The sequence below is a fragment of the Macaca mulatta genome, chromosome 2 (assembly GCF_049350105.2).
Source record: "Macaca mulatta isolate MMU2019108-1 chromosome 2, T2T-MMU8v2.0, whole genome shotgun sequence".
Taxonomy (NCBI): Eukaryota; Metazoa; Chordata; class Mammalia; order Primates; family Cercopithecidae; genus Macaca; species Macaca mulatta.
Genome location: NC_133407.1, coordinates 100,434,768 through 100,450,399, shown reverse-complemented (window position 1 = coordinate 100,450,399; position 15,632 = coordinate 100,434,768). Strand labels below are relative to the sequence as shown.

At 39.1% G+C, this 15,632-nt stretch overlaps 1 protein-coding gene across 6 annotated transcripts in view; it reads right to left on the bottom strand.

Annotated features, from left to right (window-relative positions):
- OXSR1 (oxidative stress responsive kinase 1) overlaps positions 1-15,632 on the bottom strand; it is a 93,773-nt gene that overhangs the window by 64,717 nt on the left and 13,424 nt on the right. For all 6 annotated transcript variants that reach the window (XM_077990139.1, XM_077990140.1, XM_077990141.1 and 3 more), the window contains 2 exon segments: positions 12,147-12,259; positions 2,288-2,396 (listed from right to left, as the gene is read on the bottom strand). In XM_077990139.1, coding sequence (XP_077846265.1) covers positions 2,288-2,396; positions 12,147-12,259 — 222 coding nt within the window.

The following is a 15,632-nucleotide window of genomic DNA, read 5'->3' as shown; positions in this document are numbered from 1 at the left end:
AATGCAGAAAGGTATTCCCATTTAACAGACAAGTAAAAAGTTTCAAAGAGCTGAAAGAGTTTTCCCAATAACATACAATTGCTAAGTAGAAAAACTGAAATTTAATTCTAAAGTCTTATGTTGTTTACAGTCTTTCTGGGGAAGTATGGTGTTCAGTGAGATATAGCAATAAAACTGCAAACTAAACAAATATGGATTATCTTTTCTGTAACTCTACATTCTAAGATGGAAAATCATACTGCCCACAAAATACACATGCAAGCAAAAACCAACCAGCATAGTGATAGGAAGGCCAGTGTGGCTCCATCACCCACTAGTCCTACCAGTCTTGCCATGTGATTCAAATCCATGCCTTGGCAAAATGACTAATTTACCAAATGGCATGAGCTTTTGGGTAACCAAAAAAAAATGTTCGATCTATACATGCCAAGGTTTCACAGTTGGCAATGAGCAATATTTATATTTTATTGTAAGAATAAAGTAGAAATAATTGTATATATATTGCAAGATAAAGCACTTAAGTAATTATGTTAATATCGGGTAGCAAAATTTTCTGTGTAAAGGAAAAGAGATTCAAGCTTAAAAAATCTATGACATTAAACTTGTATTGGAAACTTGTATTAATGTCAAATTATAATTTTATTTTTAATATACTGTATTTCCAAGCTCTAGAAGCAATTACACTAGAGTAGTAATGAGCACTCCAAGCATCCAAGTTATGCTTTCTAAGTGCCATTCCCGAGGAAAAAATACCAAAGCTCATTAGAGTACTGGCTGATTCAGGGTCTGAATAAATGAATACAAATATAACCCTAGGGAATCTTGAACTAAAAAGTTAAGGATGTAATGAAAGACTGATGAGTTCATGTCAAGAGGACACAAGAGTGACTTTGAAAGGGCTCCCACTGACAATTTTGGACAACCTGCATACCAAAAAGAATAGAGTATAACTGATGGAAAGACACTGAATACATAAAAATCCTTGGGTCTATAATAATACTCGAAAAAGTGAAGGTCCTACCCAACTGCAAAAAGGAAAATTTTTAAACCCTCTCTACTATTGGAGATGATTACTAACAAAATTTTTACTCCAAAACTTGATCCTTAAAAAAGACTCAATTATTTATCTTGCCTTTTCAGTAGGAACTAGAGTACAGATTAATCAGTGTCCCAGTTGATATGGAAAAGTTCTTCATATAAGGATGTCAGTTTATAAATATAAAAGAAATGATGCTGTAAGAAAAATCACCGTTTTACAACTCCTGATGAAATAACTGACTTAAACAAGGATTCAAACAACAAATGTGAAAACCATTAAGATAAAAGACTTATGGAAAACTGGACACTCACTGGATACTCACAAAGTAAAATCTCACAGATTACTTGCTAGCTACAAAGGGGAAAATGTTACCTTTTCCATGGAGAGGCCTGGCTGTCCTAATCTTAAATAAACAAAACTAACATCACTATTAAAGATACAACCAGATAGCAAATATTTCCTGATGTTATGCAATATGAAATACACAGCATCACCAAGAAGTATCCTCCCACAAAATATTTAACTTGAATTTAATCAAGCATTTAGATCTAATTTTCAATATACAAAAAATAGAGGACTACAGATAAAGTTAAATACCACCAAGAAGAAATAATCAGATAAATCCAGAATATGGCATATTCTACAAGATAACTGGCCTAGACTCTTCAGTAAGTTTACATCATGGAAGGGAGGAAGCAAGAAGGAAGCATCCTAAATTAAGAGAGACTTAGACCAGGCACAATGGCTCACACCTGTAATCCCAGCACTTTGGGAGGCCAAGGTGGAAGGATCTCTTGAAGACAGGAGTTAGAGATGAGCCTGGGCAACAAAGTGAGACCCCATCTCCAAAAAATATTACATTAAATTAAATAATAAAATTAGCTGAGCATGGTGGTACATGCCTGTTGTCTCAGCTACTTGGCAGGCTGAGACGGGAGGATCACTTGAACCCAGCAGTTTGAGGCTGCAGTGAGCCATAATTGCACCACTGCACTCCAGCCTGGGTGACAAGAGCCAGCCAGTCTCTAAAAAAAATTAAGAGAGATTTAAGCGGCATGACAACGAAATGAAGCAAATGCAATGTGTGAAACCTGTCTTGGCTCATAGATTAGCATCTTCAGCAGATACTATATTTTCAGTATGTCCTCAAATGCAAATGTCCATGAAAACAAAATCATAATAGAAAAGGAAACTTTTATTAACTTTTCAAACCATGGTACTTATAGCATTTCCTTGTACTCTACTCACCTCCACTTAGCAGCTTCATGACAAGCCACAGCTCATCTTTTACCACAAAAGACGTGTAGTAAGATACAATATTAGGATGATGGCACTGACTCATGGCTTGAATTTCTTTCTACAAAGAAAAGAAAACATGATAATTCATTATATGCAAGCCTAAAAAAATGTTATGAGTTAGCAAATCCAGATTTTGAAATCTCAAGATTTTGTCACACCTTTCTGGGATCTCTCCATGGCTCTGATTTCTTCAAGAATGGTTAAATCAATAAAACCACTTTGTCTCCCTCAGTCCATTCTGATTCAACTTCTTCCTCCACTCATTACACCAGTAATCTTTCAAACTAGAAACATACTATTTAACACACCCTGACACAACACTCCAGGAGGCCTCCTTTGGGACATGTATTTTTGCTTCAAGGTGCCCTTGAAGAACCATCTTGGGAAATCTGGTTTTATACCCATAAAGGATATTAACTAGTAAACAGGTTTTTTTTATAATTTGTGTAGGGATTTTTTTTTCTTTGCAAAATATTACTTCATTCTGTTTTTGTGAAACGATTAACAATTCTCACACTAAAGAGAAACAAAATGAAATAGGACAATGTCAAAAACTAAATCCAGAGTAGAAATCTGAGCCAAAAATCTAAGCTTACTCTATCTCAGCTTATGATTTTAAATTAGATTTGGTATGATAAAATGCCTTATAAAGCCTTGTGTGATAAGGGCCCTGTTTACCTGCTTCTTTTAACTCTGGACTTTTAACCCTATTGTGCCTCAGTCTCAAATATACTTCCCCTATCATCTCTGCCTAGCTAACTCCAATTCTTCCTTCTGATCTCAGTCTAGACAGAATTTCCTCCCAGCTTCCCGGGTTTAGTTAGATGCTCCTTCTCTTAGCTTCCAAGCACCCTGTATATCTCCTCCCATCATGGTACATAAAATAATGGATAGTACATTGTGTGCTTATCTGTCTGTCTCTCCCTTCTAGGCTGAGAGCTCCATGAAGGCAAGTACTTAAAAGTAGATTCTCAATCACTGTGGAACTTATCTGACCATACTATAATTGCCTATTTCTTTTCACATCCCCCACAAAACTGTAAGCTCAGTGAGAACTAAAACTGTTCTTAGCACATATCATTGTGCCTGGCACAAAGTACACCTTTAGGCCGGGCGCGGTGGCTCAAGCCTGTAATCCCAGCACTTTGGGAGGCCGAGACGGGCGGATCATGAGGTCAGGAGATCGAGACCATCCTGGCTAACCCAGTGAAACTCCGTCTCTACTAAAAAATACAAAAAACTAGCCGGGCGAGGTGGCGGGCGCCTGTAGTCCCAGCTACTCGGGAGGCTGAGGCAGGAGAATGGCGTGAACCCGGGAGGCGGAGCTTGCAGTGAGCTGAGATCCGGCCACTGCACTCCAGCCTGGGCGACAGAGCGAGACTCCGTCTCAAAAAAAAAAAAAAAACAAAGTACACCTTTAATAAATATTTGTTGAATGAATGAAATACTACAGCACTTTATATGGCCTTTCACCTATTAATGTACCTGCCCTATGCCCTTGGGATTTGTTCAGTAAGATCAATTGTATGAAAGTCGTTCATAATCCCTGATTCATGAGGAGTACTCAATAAATGCTAACTTTCAATTTCTCATCTTCTTTACTTGAATGCAACTTCCTTTATGGCAAGGATCTTGTCATATATATCTTGCAACCCCAAAGTCACCAGCACAGTCTTCTGTACTAAAAGATAAGTAAATATGAAAGAAAAGGAAGAAAGAACTAAAGTAAGCACCTTGCTATCAACACAGTTATACAGAATTTCAAGGATAAGGTAAGTATATATAAGAGGAAACAGATAAGAGAGCATACAGGTACCAAATGAGTAGTAAAGATGTTAAATGTTGCAAGATGATTCTGCTGAGAAAGAGCATAAAGGAAAAAAAAAATAAATGTTAAAAAAATCTATAGGAAAGAACAATTAAGGTAGGCAAGTGTGAACAAAAAAAGCCTTTACAGAAGAGGTGGGAACCAGGTTTAATTCTATAGGATGGGGAGAAATAACAGTACAAGATGGTAGGCACATATGATTTTCATAAATGATGAAATACGTAAGACATCCAATGAGTAATCTGTCTAGGATAAGAAGTTCATGTTTTCAACAGATATTTACAATACTAAGCGCCTACTATAATACCTAGCATGTGCCAAGCATAGTGCTAGGTACTCAATCACCATGGGGAGTCCTCATGAAACACACTTTGGTAAAGAAGTTAGACAAATACTACTTTACAATACAGAATAATAAACAGCTCACAGGGGAAGTACTAGACACTACATGATTTCATGGGAGAGGCACATTAAAAAATAGGAGTCATAACATGGAAGACTTGGAAGTTTCCTACATTAACACTCCAACAGGAAAGGAAGTAGGTTTTTAAGATTTTTGATTGTTTAATTACCTGAGACTAGATAATAAAGGACCTTGAAAGTATATTAAAAAATTAGGCTTCATCCTAACAGCAATGGAGAGATATCAAAGGTTTTTTTTTGTTTTTTTTTGTTTTTTTTTTTGAGGCGGAGTCTCGCTCTGTCGCCCAGGCTGGAGTGCAGTGGCCAGATCTCAGCTCACTGCAAGCTCCGCCTCCCGGGTTTACGCCATTCTCCTGCCTCAGCCTCCCGAGTAGCTGGGACTACAGGCGCCCGCCACCTCGCCCGGCTAGTTTTTTGTATTTCTTAGTAGAGACGGGGTTTCACCGGGTTAGCCAGGATGGTCTTGATCTCCTGACCTCGTGATCCGCCCGTCTCGGCCTCCCAAAGTGCTGGGATTACAGGCTTGAGCCACTGCGCCCGGCCAGGTTTAACTATATTATACATTTTCATAAATCACCCTCGGATGCCACATAGAAAATCAATGAAGAAGACAAGACTACAGACAAGGCTTCTGTGTAGGTTGTTGCCACCGCGTGAGTGAGAGATGACGGAGAAATGATAAACAGCTAATTTATCAGTTCTGATTACTATACTACAGCTATATTAATATTAGGGCAAGTTGGGTGGATAGCATAAGGAAACTCTGTACTACTTTTGCAATTCTTCTGTAAGTTTTAAGCTATCTCAAAATAAAAGGTCAAAAAATTAGTGGCAGTATGAATGAAAAGGGAAGAGTCAAGAGATAATAACAGAGAGGTACAAACAATAGGATTTGGTGACTGATAGGGAAGGTGAAGGAAAGAAAAATCACATGACAGAGTGACAATGCGAAGAGTTAGGGTCAAATTGTGGAAGGTCTTAAATGTTGAGCTAAGGGTTTTGAGCTTTAATCTGGAAAGGGGAGTACTACAAAGGGTTTTCTAGCAGGAGATTATCAAAAAAACACAAAATTCAAAGACGAAAAGGGGCTTAAATATTCTTTTTCTTGCTTCTATTCCTTTAAAGGGGAAGGGGAAATCTTCTTGTAACTTAACTACCAGTAGAGTTATCCTTTCCTCCTTTCAAAAAGAAAAATAAATACATAAATGATTCACAAGAGTGGTATATGAATACTGACTTAAATTACCCAGCAGCTTCCTCAACCACCTAGAAGTGAATTCCTGGGCCAGGTATAGTGGCTCACCCCTGTAATCCCAGTACTTTGGGAGGCCGAAGTAGGAAGATCCCTTAAGCCCAGGAGTTTGAGACCAGCCTGGGCAACAGAGTGAGACTCTGTCTCTATTTAAAAAATAAATTAATAAAATAAATAAATAAAGTGAATTCTACCCCTTCTAATGAAACTGCTTTCTTGAAAATCTCTTATTGTCTGCTAGAGCCAGATTTTTTGTTTGAACTATATAGTTCTCCACCTCAAGCTTTCTGAAGCCTTTTTTTTTTTAATGATAACTTTTTATTCCTTCCTGAAATTCACTCACTATCATTTCTACCATTACTTTCTGGTTTTCTAATTCCCTAAATGTAGTCAGTTTTCCTCCATTTCACACACCCAAATAAAGTTAATTTATTCATTCATTCATATACGATAAACAAAATAAAGTCCCTGCCTTAACTGAGTGCTCATTCTAGTACTAATGTATTTTCCATCCAGGAAATCTGTGTTTTCCTTTCCATTACCACCATCACTGCCTGAATTTAGTGTCTCGATATCTCTGTATAGCCCAGTGTACCTCAAACTATGTGTTATAATCTATATGGGTCATGAAATAAATTTAGTGGATTGTATTTTAAAAAGATGAATAGGCCGGGTGCGGTGGCTCAAGCCTGTAATCCCAGCACTTTGGGAGGCCGAGACGGGCGGATCACAAGGTCAGGAGATCGAGACCATCCTGGCTAACATGGTGAAACCCCGTCTCTACTAAAAAATACAAAAAACTAGCCGGGCGTGGTGGCGGGCGCCTGTAGTCCCAGCTACTCGGGAGGCTGAGGCAGGAGAATGGCATGAACCCGGGAGGCGGAGCTTGCAGTGAGCCAAGATCACGCCACTGCATTCCAGCCTGGGCGGCAGAGCGAGACTCTGTCTCAAAAAAAAAAAAAAAAAAAAAGATGAATAAATAGGATAGAAAATGAAAGTACATTCTATATAATATGAAAATGTTTCAGTTATAATATTTATGAATATATATCTTTAAATATCAGGTAATGATAAAATATATCTTTCTTAGTGAGGGTCTTATTTTCAAAGTTTTACAAAGTTGTTGGTCTGGACTACAGCAAAGCCTACTAACTAGTCTCTTTGCCACTGATCTCTTACTCCTTTGCAATTCACTTTGCCATATATTACAGAATTAATCTACTGGGATGGCTATGACAAAAAAGATGAACAATAACAAGTATTGGTGAGGATACAGAGAAACTGAAACCCTCATACATTGCTGGTGAGAATGTAAAATGGTACATCTACTTTGGAAAATAGCTTGGCAATTTTTCAAAAAGTTAAACACAGAGTTACCATATTACCCAGCAATTCCACTCTTAGGTATACACCCAAGATAATAAAACTAAAATGTACACACAAAGACTTGCACACAGATGTTCATCACGACATTACTGATAAAAGCCAAGAAGTAGAAACAGCCCAAATGCCCAACAACTGATGAAAGGACAAATAATATGTGGTATATCTATATAATGGACTGTTATTCACCAATAAAAAAGGAAAAAAAAACTGATACATGCTACAATATGGATGAACTTTGGGAACATGCTAAATGAAAGCCAGACACAAAAGGTCACACATTGTATGAACCTATTTATATGAAATGTCCAGAATAGGCAAATCTACGCAGACAGACAGTAGATTAGTTATTGCCTAGGGCTGAGGGGAGGAAAGAATAAAGAATGAGTGGTCATGGGTATGGAGTTTCTTTTTGGGGTGATAGTGGTGATGGCTGCACAACTTTGCGAATACACTAAAAACCATAGCATTATACATTTTTAAACGGTAAATTTATGATACATGAATTTTATATCAATAAGGCTATCATGTTTTAAAAAGTATTATAAAACTAAACTTCCTAAAACTCGGTTCTAATGAAGTCATTTCCCTTTAAAAAAAAAAAAAAAAACAAAACTTCAAAGACATTTGCCTCTATTTCTGTAGCTATCAACATTTCCTATCAAATAAAATCCTAATTCTTTTTACCTATTATTTCTTCTTTATGGTCTCTAGGCTGTCTACTATTCTTTCCTGATTTTAAACCCCTGCCAGGCAGAGTTGCCATCTATGCCTGTTTAAAGTCTACACAGCCCTGGTGGCCCAGGCCACAAACATTTCCACAAAGCCCTCCATTTTCACAATTAGAAGCTCTCTTCCTCCTCTTTCTTTCACACTGCTTTTTTTTTTTTTTTTTTTTTTTTTTTTTTTTTTTTGGGAGATAGGGCCTCACTCTGTGTCACCAAGGCTGGAGTGCAGTGCCATGAACATGACTCACTGCAGCACTGACATCCTGGGCTCAAGCAATCTTCCCACCTTAGCCTCCTAAGTAGCTGCAATAACAGGCGCATACCACCACGCCCAGCTAATTTTTTTCTTTTCCATTCTAGAGACGAGGTCTCACCATGTTGCCCAGGCTAATCTCGAACTCCTAGCCTGAAGTGATCCTCCTGCCTCAGCCTCCCAAAGTGCTGGGATTACAGGCGTGAGCAACCATCCCCAGCAGCAGGTTCTTAAATATTAGATTTTATTTTAAATTTTGCATTATATAAGTTTTGTGCCATTTCTTGTTTGTTTTCTGAGACAGAGTCTTACTCCGTCACCCAAGCTAGAGTGCAGTGGCACAATCTTGACCCACCGTAACCTCCGCCTCCCAGGGTTCAAGCAATTCTCCCGCCTCAGCCTCCTGTGTAGCTGGGACTACAAGCGCGTGCCACCACGTCTAGCTAATTTCTGCATTTTTAGTAAAGACGGGGTTTCACCATGTTGGCCAGGCTGGTCTCAAACTCCTGACCTCAGGTGATCTGCCTGCCTCTGCCTCCCAAAGTGCTGGCATTACAGGCATGAGCTACCATACTTGGCCCTGTTTCAAATTACTTTATACCTCCCCTGAGACATTTGTCACACTCTGCCTTGGTACAACAGGCAAGAACCTTAACTCTTTAACTAGATGTGAAACACCTGATAGAAGGAACATTTTAAGCCTCTTGATGTTCCCCATAGATGTCCAATGACTTTAGTCCTAGCATCTATCAGACAAGAGAAATATTTCAAAATACTACAATGTGTCTTTCTTAGAGAAAAGCATAGGAGTACAATCTCTGGAAAAAAATAAATGCAGTAATTACGATTTGATAGCTGATTTTCCCATCACACTTAGCAAAGGTCATCAGATAGAAAATACATGACAAGAGAAAGAAGCAATACAATGACCCCTCACTAGTAATTGTCACACATGATACACACCTGTTAGCCCAGTTTACATCAGCGCTCTTTGGAGAACCCAAAGAGTGTTGCATTATAATAAAGATAGCGTTGAAAATAAATTTTAATATTACAACATCAAAAGTCTAGTACACTGATCTCATAGACTTTTTTTTAAGAAAACTGAAGGATTTCACATCTCTCAGGAATAGAGCCCCTGGCACTCAGATCTCAGTATCCTGCAGAACAGGTCCTGGTATCACAAATAAATCAGGTATTCTCTGCATTCCTGATGTTTCTTCAGTATGTAGTGAGATCTTACCTGCTTATTTCCCCCACCCCCAAAAACCCAAGTATCTTAAACTTGCTTTACTAAAATGTACTTTTCCCCCCTTTACTTATTTGCCAAGTATTAATATATGCAAACTATATTTGCCACACAAAGCTTATTGAAACATGAGCAAAATGTACACATAGCTAACCAATTTTCTTTTTAATAAAATATAACAAATATGCATGTCTTTAAAAGGCCCTAATGTAAGAACAAAAATATTGCTTTCAAGAATGTCAAATGATATTTAAAAGGAAATGTCCAGCCAGGCACAGTGGCTCATGCCTATAATCCCAGCACTTTGGGAGGCCGAGGCAGGTGGATCACCTGAGATCAGGAGTTCGAGACCAGCCTGGCCAACATGGTGAAACCCCATCTCTACTAAAAATTGAAAAATTAGCTGGGTGTGGTGTCGTGCGACTGTAATCCCAGCTACTCGAGAGGCTGAGGTAGAAGAATTGCTTGAACCTGGGAGGCAGAGGTCGCAGTGAGCCAATATCACGCCACTGCATTCCAGCCTGGGAGACAGAGCGAGACTCCATCTCGAAAAAAAACAAAAAAAAAGAAAATAAAATGTTCTTCCTACTTTTGAACTAAGATTATAATCATTTTATTAGTACTATACGAAGCAGACAATAATAGACTTAAGTCAGAAAGACTTGATTTTTAATCCAGACTCTGTCACTTATATGATTTCCTTCCTTCATCTATAAAACAGAGCTACTACTTAGCTCATGGAGATGTGTGTGAGGTTAAAGCACACTGAAGTGCCTTTTGGGGTGAACCCAAAGATGTTTGCTATTATCATCAAGTGAACTTAAGTTATTTAAACTTTGAGCCTCAGCTTAATCATGAAGCAGTAAATAATAAGACTTTCATTCATTTTACTCTATCCTTATCGATTAAATAACTGGCAAATTATAGGTTTTCATACTGGACTTCTCAAGTTCTAGTCTTAATATGTAGGTTAAAATTTTTGTTTTTCTTTAACAGAATTAGTTTGCAGTTTATCAACAACTTTTATCATCACTGCAGTTCAAGTGTCCAAAAGGTGCTCTAAAGTATTATGGTATGTATCAATCCAAGATCCTCAAATAAGATTTCAATCAGCATTTCCTTCCAAGAAAGCGTTCTCTCACCAAAGACGGCTCAAGATCATTCTAGCAACCCACTCCTTCAGGTCCTACTCGTACATTACCAATTGCTAAAGAAATATATTTGTCTCGTCCATCTCATATATAATTATATATTATGCTATATATAATTCCACTACCTCTTTTTCTTTAATTCCAACTATTCCCTAATGCTCAGTACAGACACCACCAGAAATAAAATACAATTTGGGAAAGCGAAAAAAACTTCTGGATGGGCAGGTCATTCCAGTCCTAATACCAGATCTTTCTAGCACTAGCTGTACATGCTCTGAAAGAAAGTACTTAATAAAATAACAATATTAGTTCATATTTGTATGGCAGTTGAGTTTTCAAATACTGTATCATTTGAGCCTCAAGAAAAAGCTCATAAGGTATCCAAAGCAAGCATTACTATTTTTGTTAAGCCAAAGAAACTGAAAATTTTGAAACAATAATAAGTAATTTTAAAAACTAGTTTCCCGGCCGGGCGCGGTGGCTCAAGCCTGTAATCCCAGCACTTTGGGAGGCCGAGACGGGCGGATCACGAGGGCAGGAGATCGAGACCATCCTGGCTAACACGGTGAAACCCCGTCTCTACTAAAAAATACAAAAAACTAGCCGGGCGAGGTGGCAGGCGTCTGTAGTCCCAGCTACTCGGGAGGCTGAGGCAGGAGAACGGCGTAAACCCGGGAGGCGGAGCTTGCAGTCAGCCGAGATCTCGCCACTGCACTCCAGCCTGGGCGACAGAGCGAGACTCCGTCTCATAAATAAATAAATAAATAAATAAATAAAAACTAGTTTCCCTTGCTGAGCACTGACTATATATTTAAAACTATTCTGGGTATCACAATGCATAAAAGAAGTACAATACAATCCCCGTATGGTTACATTTTAATGTCACAGAACATCTTACAGCTATTGCTTGGAACTTCCTTTTCTTCTTCCTTTCCCTAGCCTTTGAAGAAGCTAATGCTGCTTGGGGGTTGTTCTATATCTTATATCAACTATCAGAATAAAAGTTTAAAAGGCCAGAGCGTTTTAAAGGATATTCCTTTTGACCCAGGAATCACAATTCCATGGTATTATTTTAAGGGAACAGAGAAGTAAGCATTGTTTGTAACAATAAAAAACAGGAAACAAGGTAATTAGCAAATATCAGAGAACAGTTAATAAACTGTGGTCTATTCAACAGAATACTATACACATATTGTAAATGATACTGATCCATACTTACAGACACAGAAGCAGTTCTATGATAAATGATTAAATGAAAAGAGCAAGCATCTGATTACATTATCATAAAAATACAAATATATTCAAATGTTCACTCTGAAAGGTTATATATTAAATGTTAATCTCAGAGTAAGAATATTGTAACTTTTTTCTTTCTACTTATCCAGACTTTATAAATTTTACAATGAATATTATTTATTAATGAAGAAATCATAAACCTTTTTTTAAAAAAGAAATAAATCAAAAACTTCAAGTTATTTCCCATTGTAATGTGAATATATACAAGTATATCTCTCCATTTCAGAAGTATGAGATGTGCATACCAGGAGTTCATCCATGCTAGTTTGACATTTCTCAAGGTTTATCCGTTTGATTGCCACTTTCTCCTTTTTAGGGGCACAATAAGCGGCTTGGACCACAGCAGTTGCTCCACTCCCTAAAAACAAATACACAAAAGAGTAAATAAGTAGATGAATATATAAGAACATGACATTTCTAATTCCCATACAATTTAAACAAGAGTAATCCTTACCTTGTTCCTACAGTGCCTAAAAGATACAGAAAAACACTCTAAAGAGTGTCAGTTAAAACAAAAGCCTCAACCATTTCATATGTATTACCAATAAATACCAGTGCAAAAAAAATTTCAAAACTGCTAGTATTCCAGTTCCAGGATACAATGGCATAGGCTCACATTTCCTCACTCTTCCCCTCCAATTACAACTAAATAGCCTAAAAATAATTCAACAATCAAAAGAGGACTCTGAAAGGTAGAAAGAGAGAGGCAGACTAGTTAGGGATCGAAAGACTTCAAGAAAACACCACAGTAAGTTCACTGGGTTTTCCCTTTATCTCCCAAATATCCCAGACTGGACACCAGAGAGGCTTGTAAACTGGAACAAACACCACGAATGGATGGATTAGGCAGATACAGACACATAAATAAATGAGAAAACTCTGCTGTCTCTGGCCAACAGTCTATGAAAGGGGCAGCTCAGCAGAGACCTAGTGGAGAGATACATTTTCCAGTCCCCACCCAGGACAGTGGTGAACCCAATCCACCCCAACATCAGCAGGGTCTCCACACTATGCTTCAAACAGTAGCAGGCCAGATTCAGCACAGTGCCAGTCAGGTGTCTGCCCCCCACACGTGGCAATGTCAAGCCAATCTGCCCTTAGCAGCAGCAGAGCCAGGGCCCCACATCCACAGGTCAGCCCAGGCAGCTGCAGAGATAGAACGGGAGTTCTAGAGGTGCCAGAAGAATAAAACAGAAAAAAAACAGCATTGCAAGAGATCTGAAAACTGAATTACCATAGGATTACAGCTCACAAAAATAGGACAGGAGCTATACACTAAACTTAAATAGGGTAACTGCCTATTAAAAGAGAAGAATTAAATAGGATCAAGAGTCTCAGCCAGGTGCAGTGGCATGCACCTGTAATCCTAGCTAATCAGGAGGCTGAGGCAAGAGGATCATCTAAGGCCAGGACTTAGAGACCAGCCTGGGAACATAGCAAGACCCTTTCTCATTAAAGAAAAACAAAACAAGTCTCCTAACATAATAACCTAAATGTCCAAGGTACAATTAAAAAAAAAAAAAATGACCTCTCATACCAAGAACCAGGAAAAGCACACTTAAATGAGAAAAGAAAAAAGACGACCATACGATCATACCGATGCCAACACCAAGATAAATCAGATGTTGGAATTTAAAATTCTGATAAGAATTTTAAAGCAGCCATCATAAAAGTGCTTCTACAAACAACTACAAAATCTCTTGAAACAGGCCGGGCGCGGTGGCTCACGCCTATAATCCCAGCACTTTGGGAGGCCGAGGTGGGTGGAACACAAGGTCAGGAGATCGAGACCATCCTGGCCAACATGGGTAAAACCCCATCTCTACTAAAAATACAAAAATTAGCTGGGCGTGGTGGTGCGCACTTATAGTCCTAGCTACTTGGGAGGCCGAGGTGGGAGATCACTTGAGCCTGGGTAGCAGAGGCTGCAGTGAACCAAGAACAGGCCACTGCGCTCCAGCCTGGGAGACACAGTGATACTCCGTCTCAAAAAAAAAAAAAAAAAAAAGTTGGAGTTATACAGACATGAGCCAGGGAGCAAATACTGACATATGCTTAAAAACACTGTTTTCATTATGAAAACATACTAAGTGACGCCAGGCACAAAAATCCATATATAGTATGATTCCAATTATATGAAATACCAAGATTATAAAAATCCATTGAAGCAGAAAGTAGATTAGTGGTTACCAGGGTCTGGAGGGAAGGAGAAATGGGGAGTACAGCTAATGAGTACAGTTGACCCATGAAAAATGTGAATTTGAACTGCATGAGTCCACTTACATAAAGAATTTTTCCAGCCAGGAACAGTGTTTCACGCCTGTAATCCCAGCACTTCAGGAGGCTAAGGCTGGCGGATCACTTGAAACCGGAGTTCGAGACCAGGCTGGCCAACATGGCAGAACCCTGCCTTTACTAAAAATACAAAAATTAGGCTGGGCGCAGTGGTATGCCTGTAATTCCAACACTTTGGGAAGCTGAGGTGGGCAGATCATAGTGGGTCAGGAGATCAACACCATCTGGCCAACACAGTGAAACCCTGTCTCTACTAAAAATACAAAAATTAGCCAGGCATGGTGGCACGCACCTGCAGTCCCTGTTACTTGGGAGGGTGAGGCAGGAAAATCATCTGAACCCGGAAGGCGGAGGTTACAGTGAGCTGAGATTGCACCACTGCCCTCCAGCCTGGGCAACAGAGCAAAACTCTATTTCAAAAAAAAAGATTATTTCCAATCAAATGCAGATGGAAAATACAGTATTCACAGGATGAGAAACTCACATATATGGAGGGCTGACTTTTCACACAATGAGGGTTCTGCAGGACTAACTGCAGGACTTAAGTATGCATGAATTTGGGTATACTTGGGATTCCTGGAACCAGTTGCCCACATATACTGAGGGACAACTGTACACTGTTTCTTTTGGAGTTATGAAAACATTCTGGAATTAATGGTGATGGTTGTACGACTCTGTAAGGATGCTGAATTGTACATTTTAAAAGGGTAAATTTTATGGTGTGTGAATTGTATCTCAATAAAGCTGTTATAGGCCAGAAATAATGGCTCATGCCTGTAATCCTAACACTTTGGGAGGCCAAGGTGAGAGGACTGCTTGAGTTCAGGAATTCGAGACTAGCATGAGCAACATAGCAAGACCCTGTCTATGAAAAATTTAAAAATTAGCCAGGCCAGGGGCGGGATGTGAGTCCAGCACTTTGGGAGGCCAAAGTGGATGGATCGTTTGAGCCCAGGAGTTCAAGACCAGCCTGGGCAACATAGTGGGACTCCGTCCCTAAAAAAATACAAAATTTAGCCAGGCGTGGTGGTGCACATGTGTAGTCCCAGCTACTAGGGAGACTGAGGTAGGAGGATCGCCTGAGCCTGGGAGGTTGAGGCTGCAGTGAGCTGTGGTCATGCCACTGCACTCCAGCCTAGGTGATAAAACAGGACCCTGTCTCAAAAAAAAAAAAAAAAAAAAAAAAAAAGCCACATGTGGTGGTGCACGTCTGTAGTCCCACCTAGTCTGGAGCCTGAGGTAGGGAGGATCACTTGAGCCTGGGAGTTTGAGGCTGCAGTGGGCCATAATCACACCACTGCACTCCAGCCTGAATGACAGAGAGAGACCCCATCTCGAAAGTAAAAGAAAATAAAATAAAGCTGTTATTTAAAAATATTTTCAAGTGTGCCAACACATTTCTAATACTAATGTGCTACAAACATTAAAAATTTAAC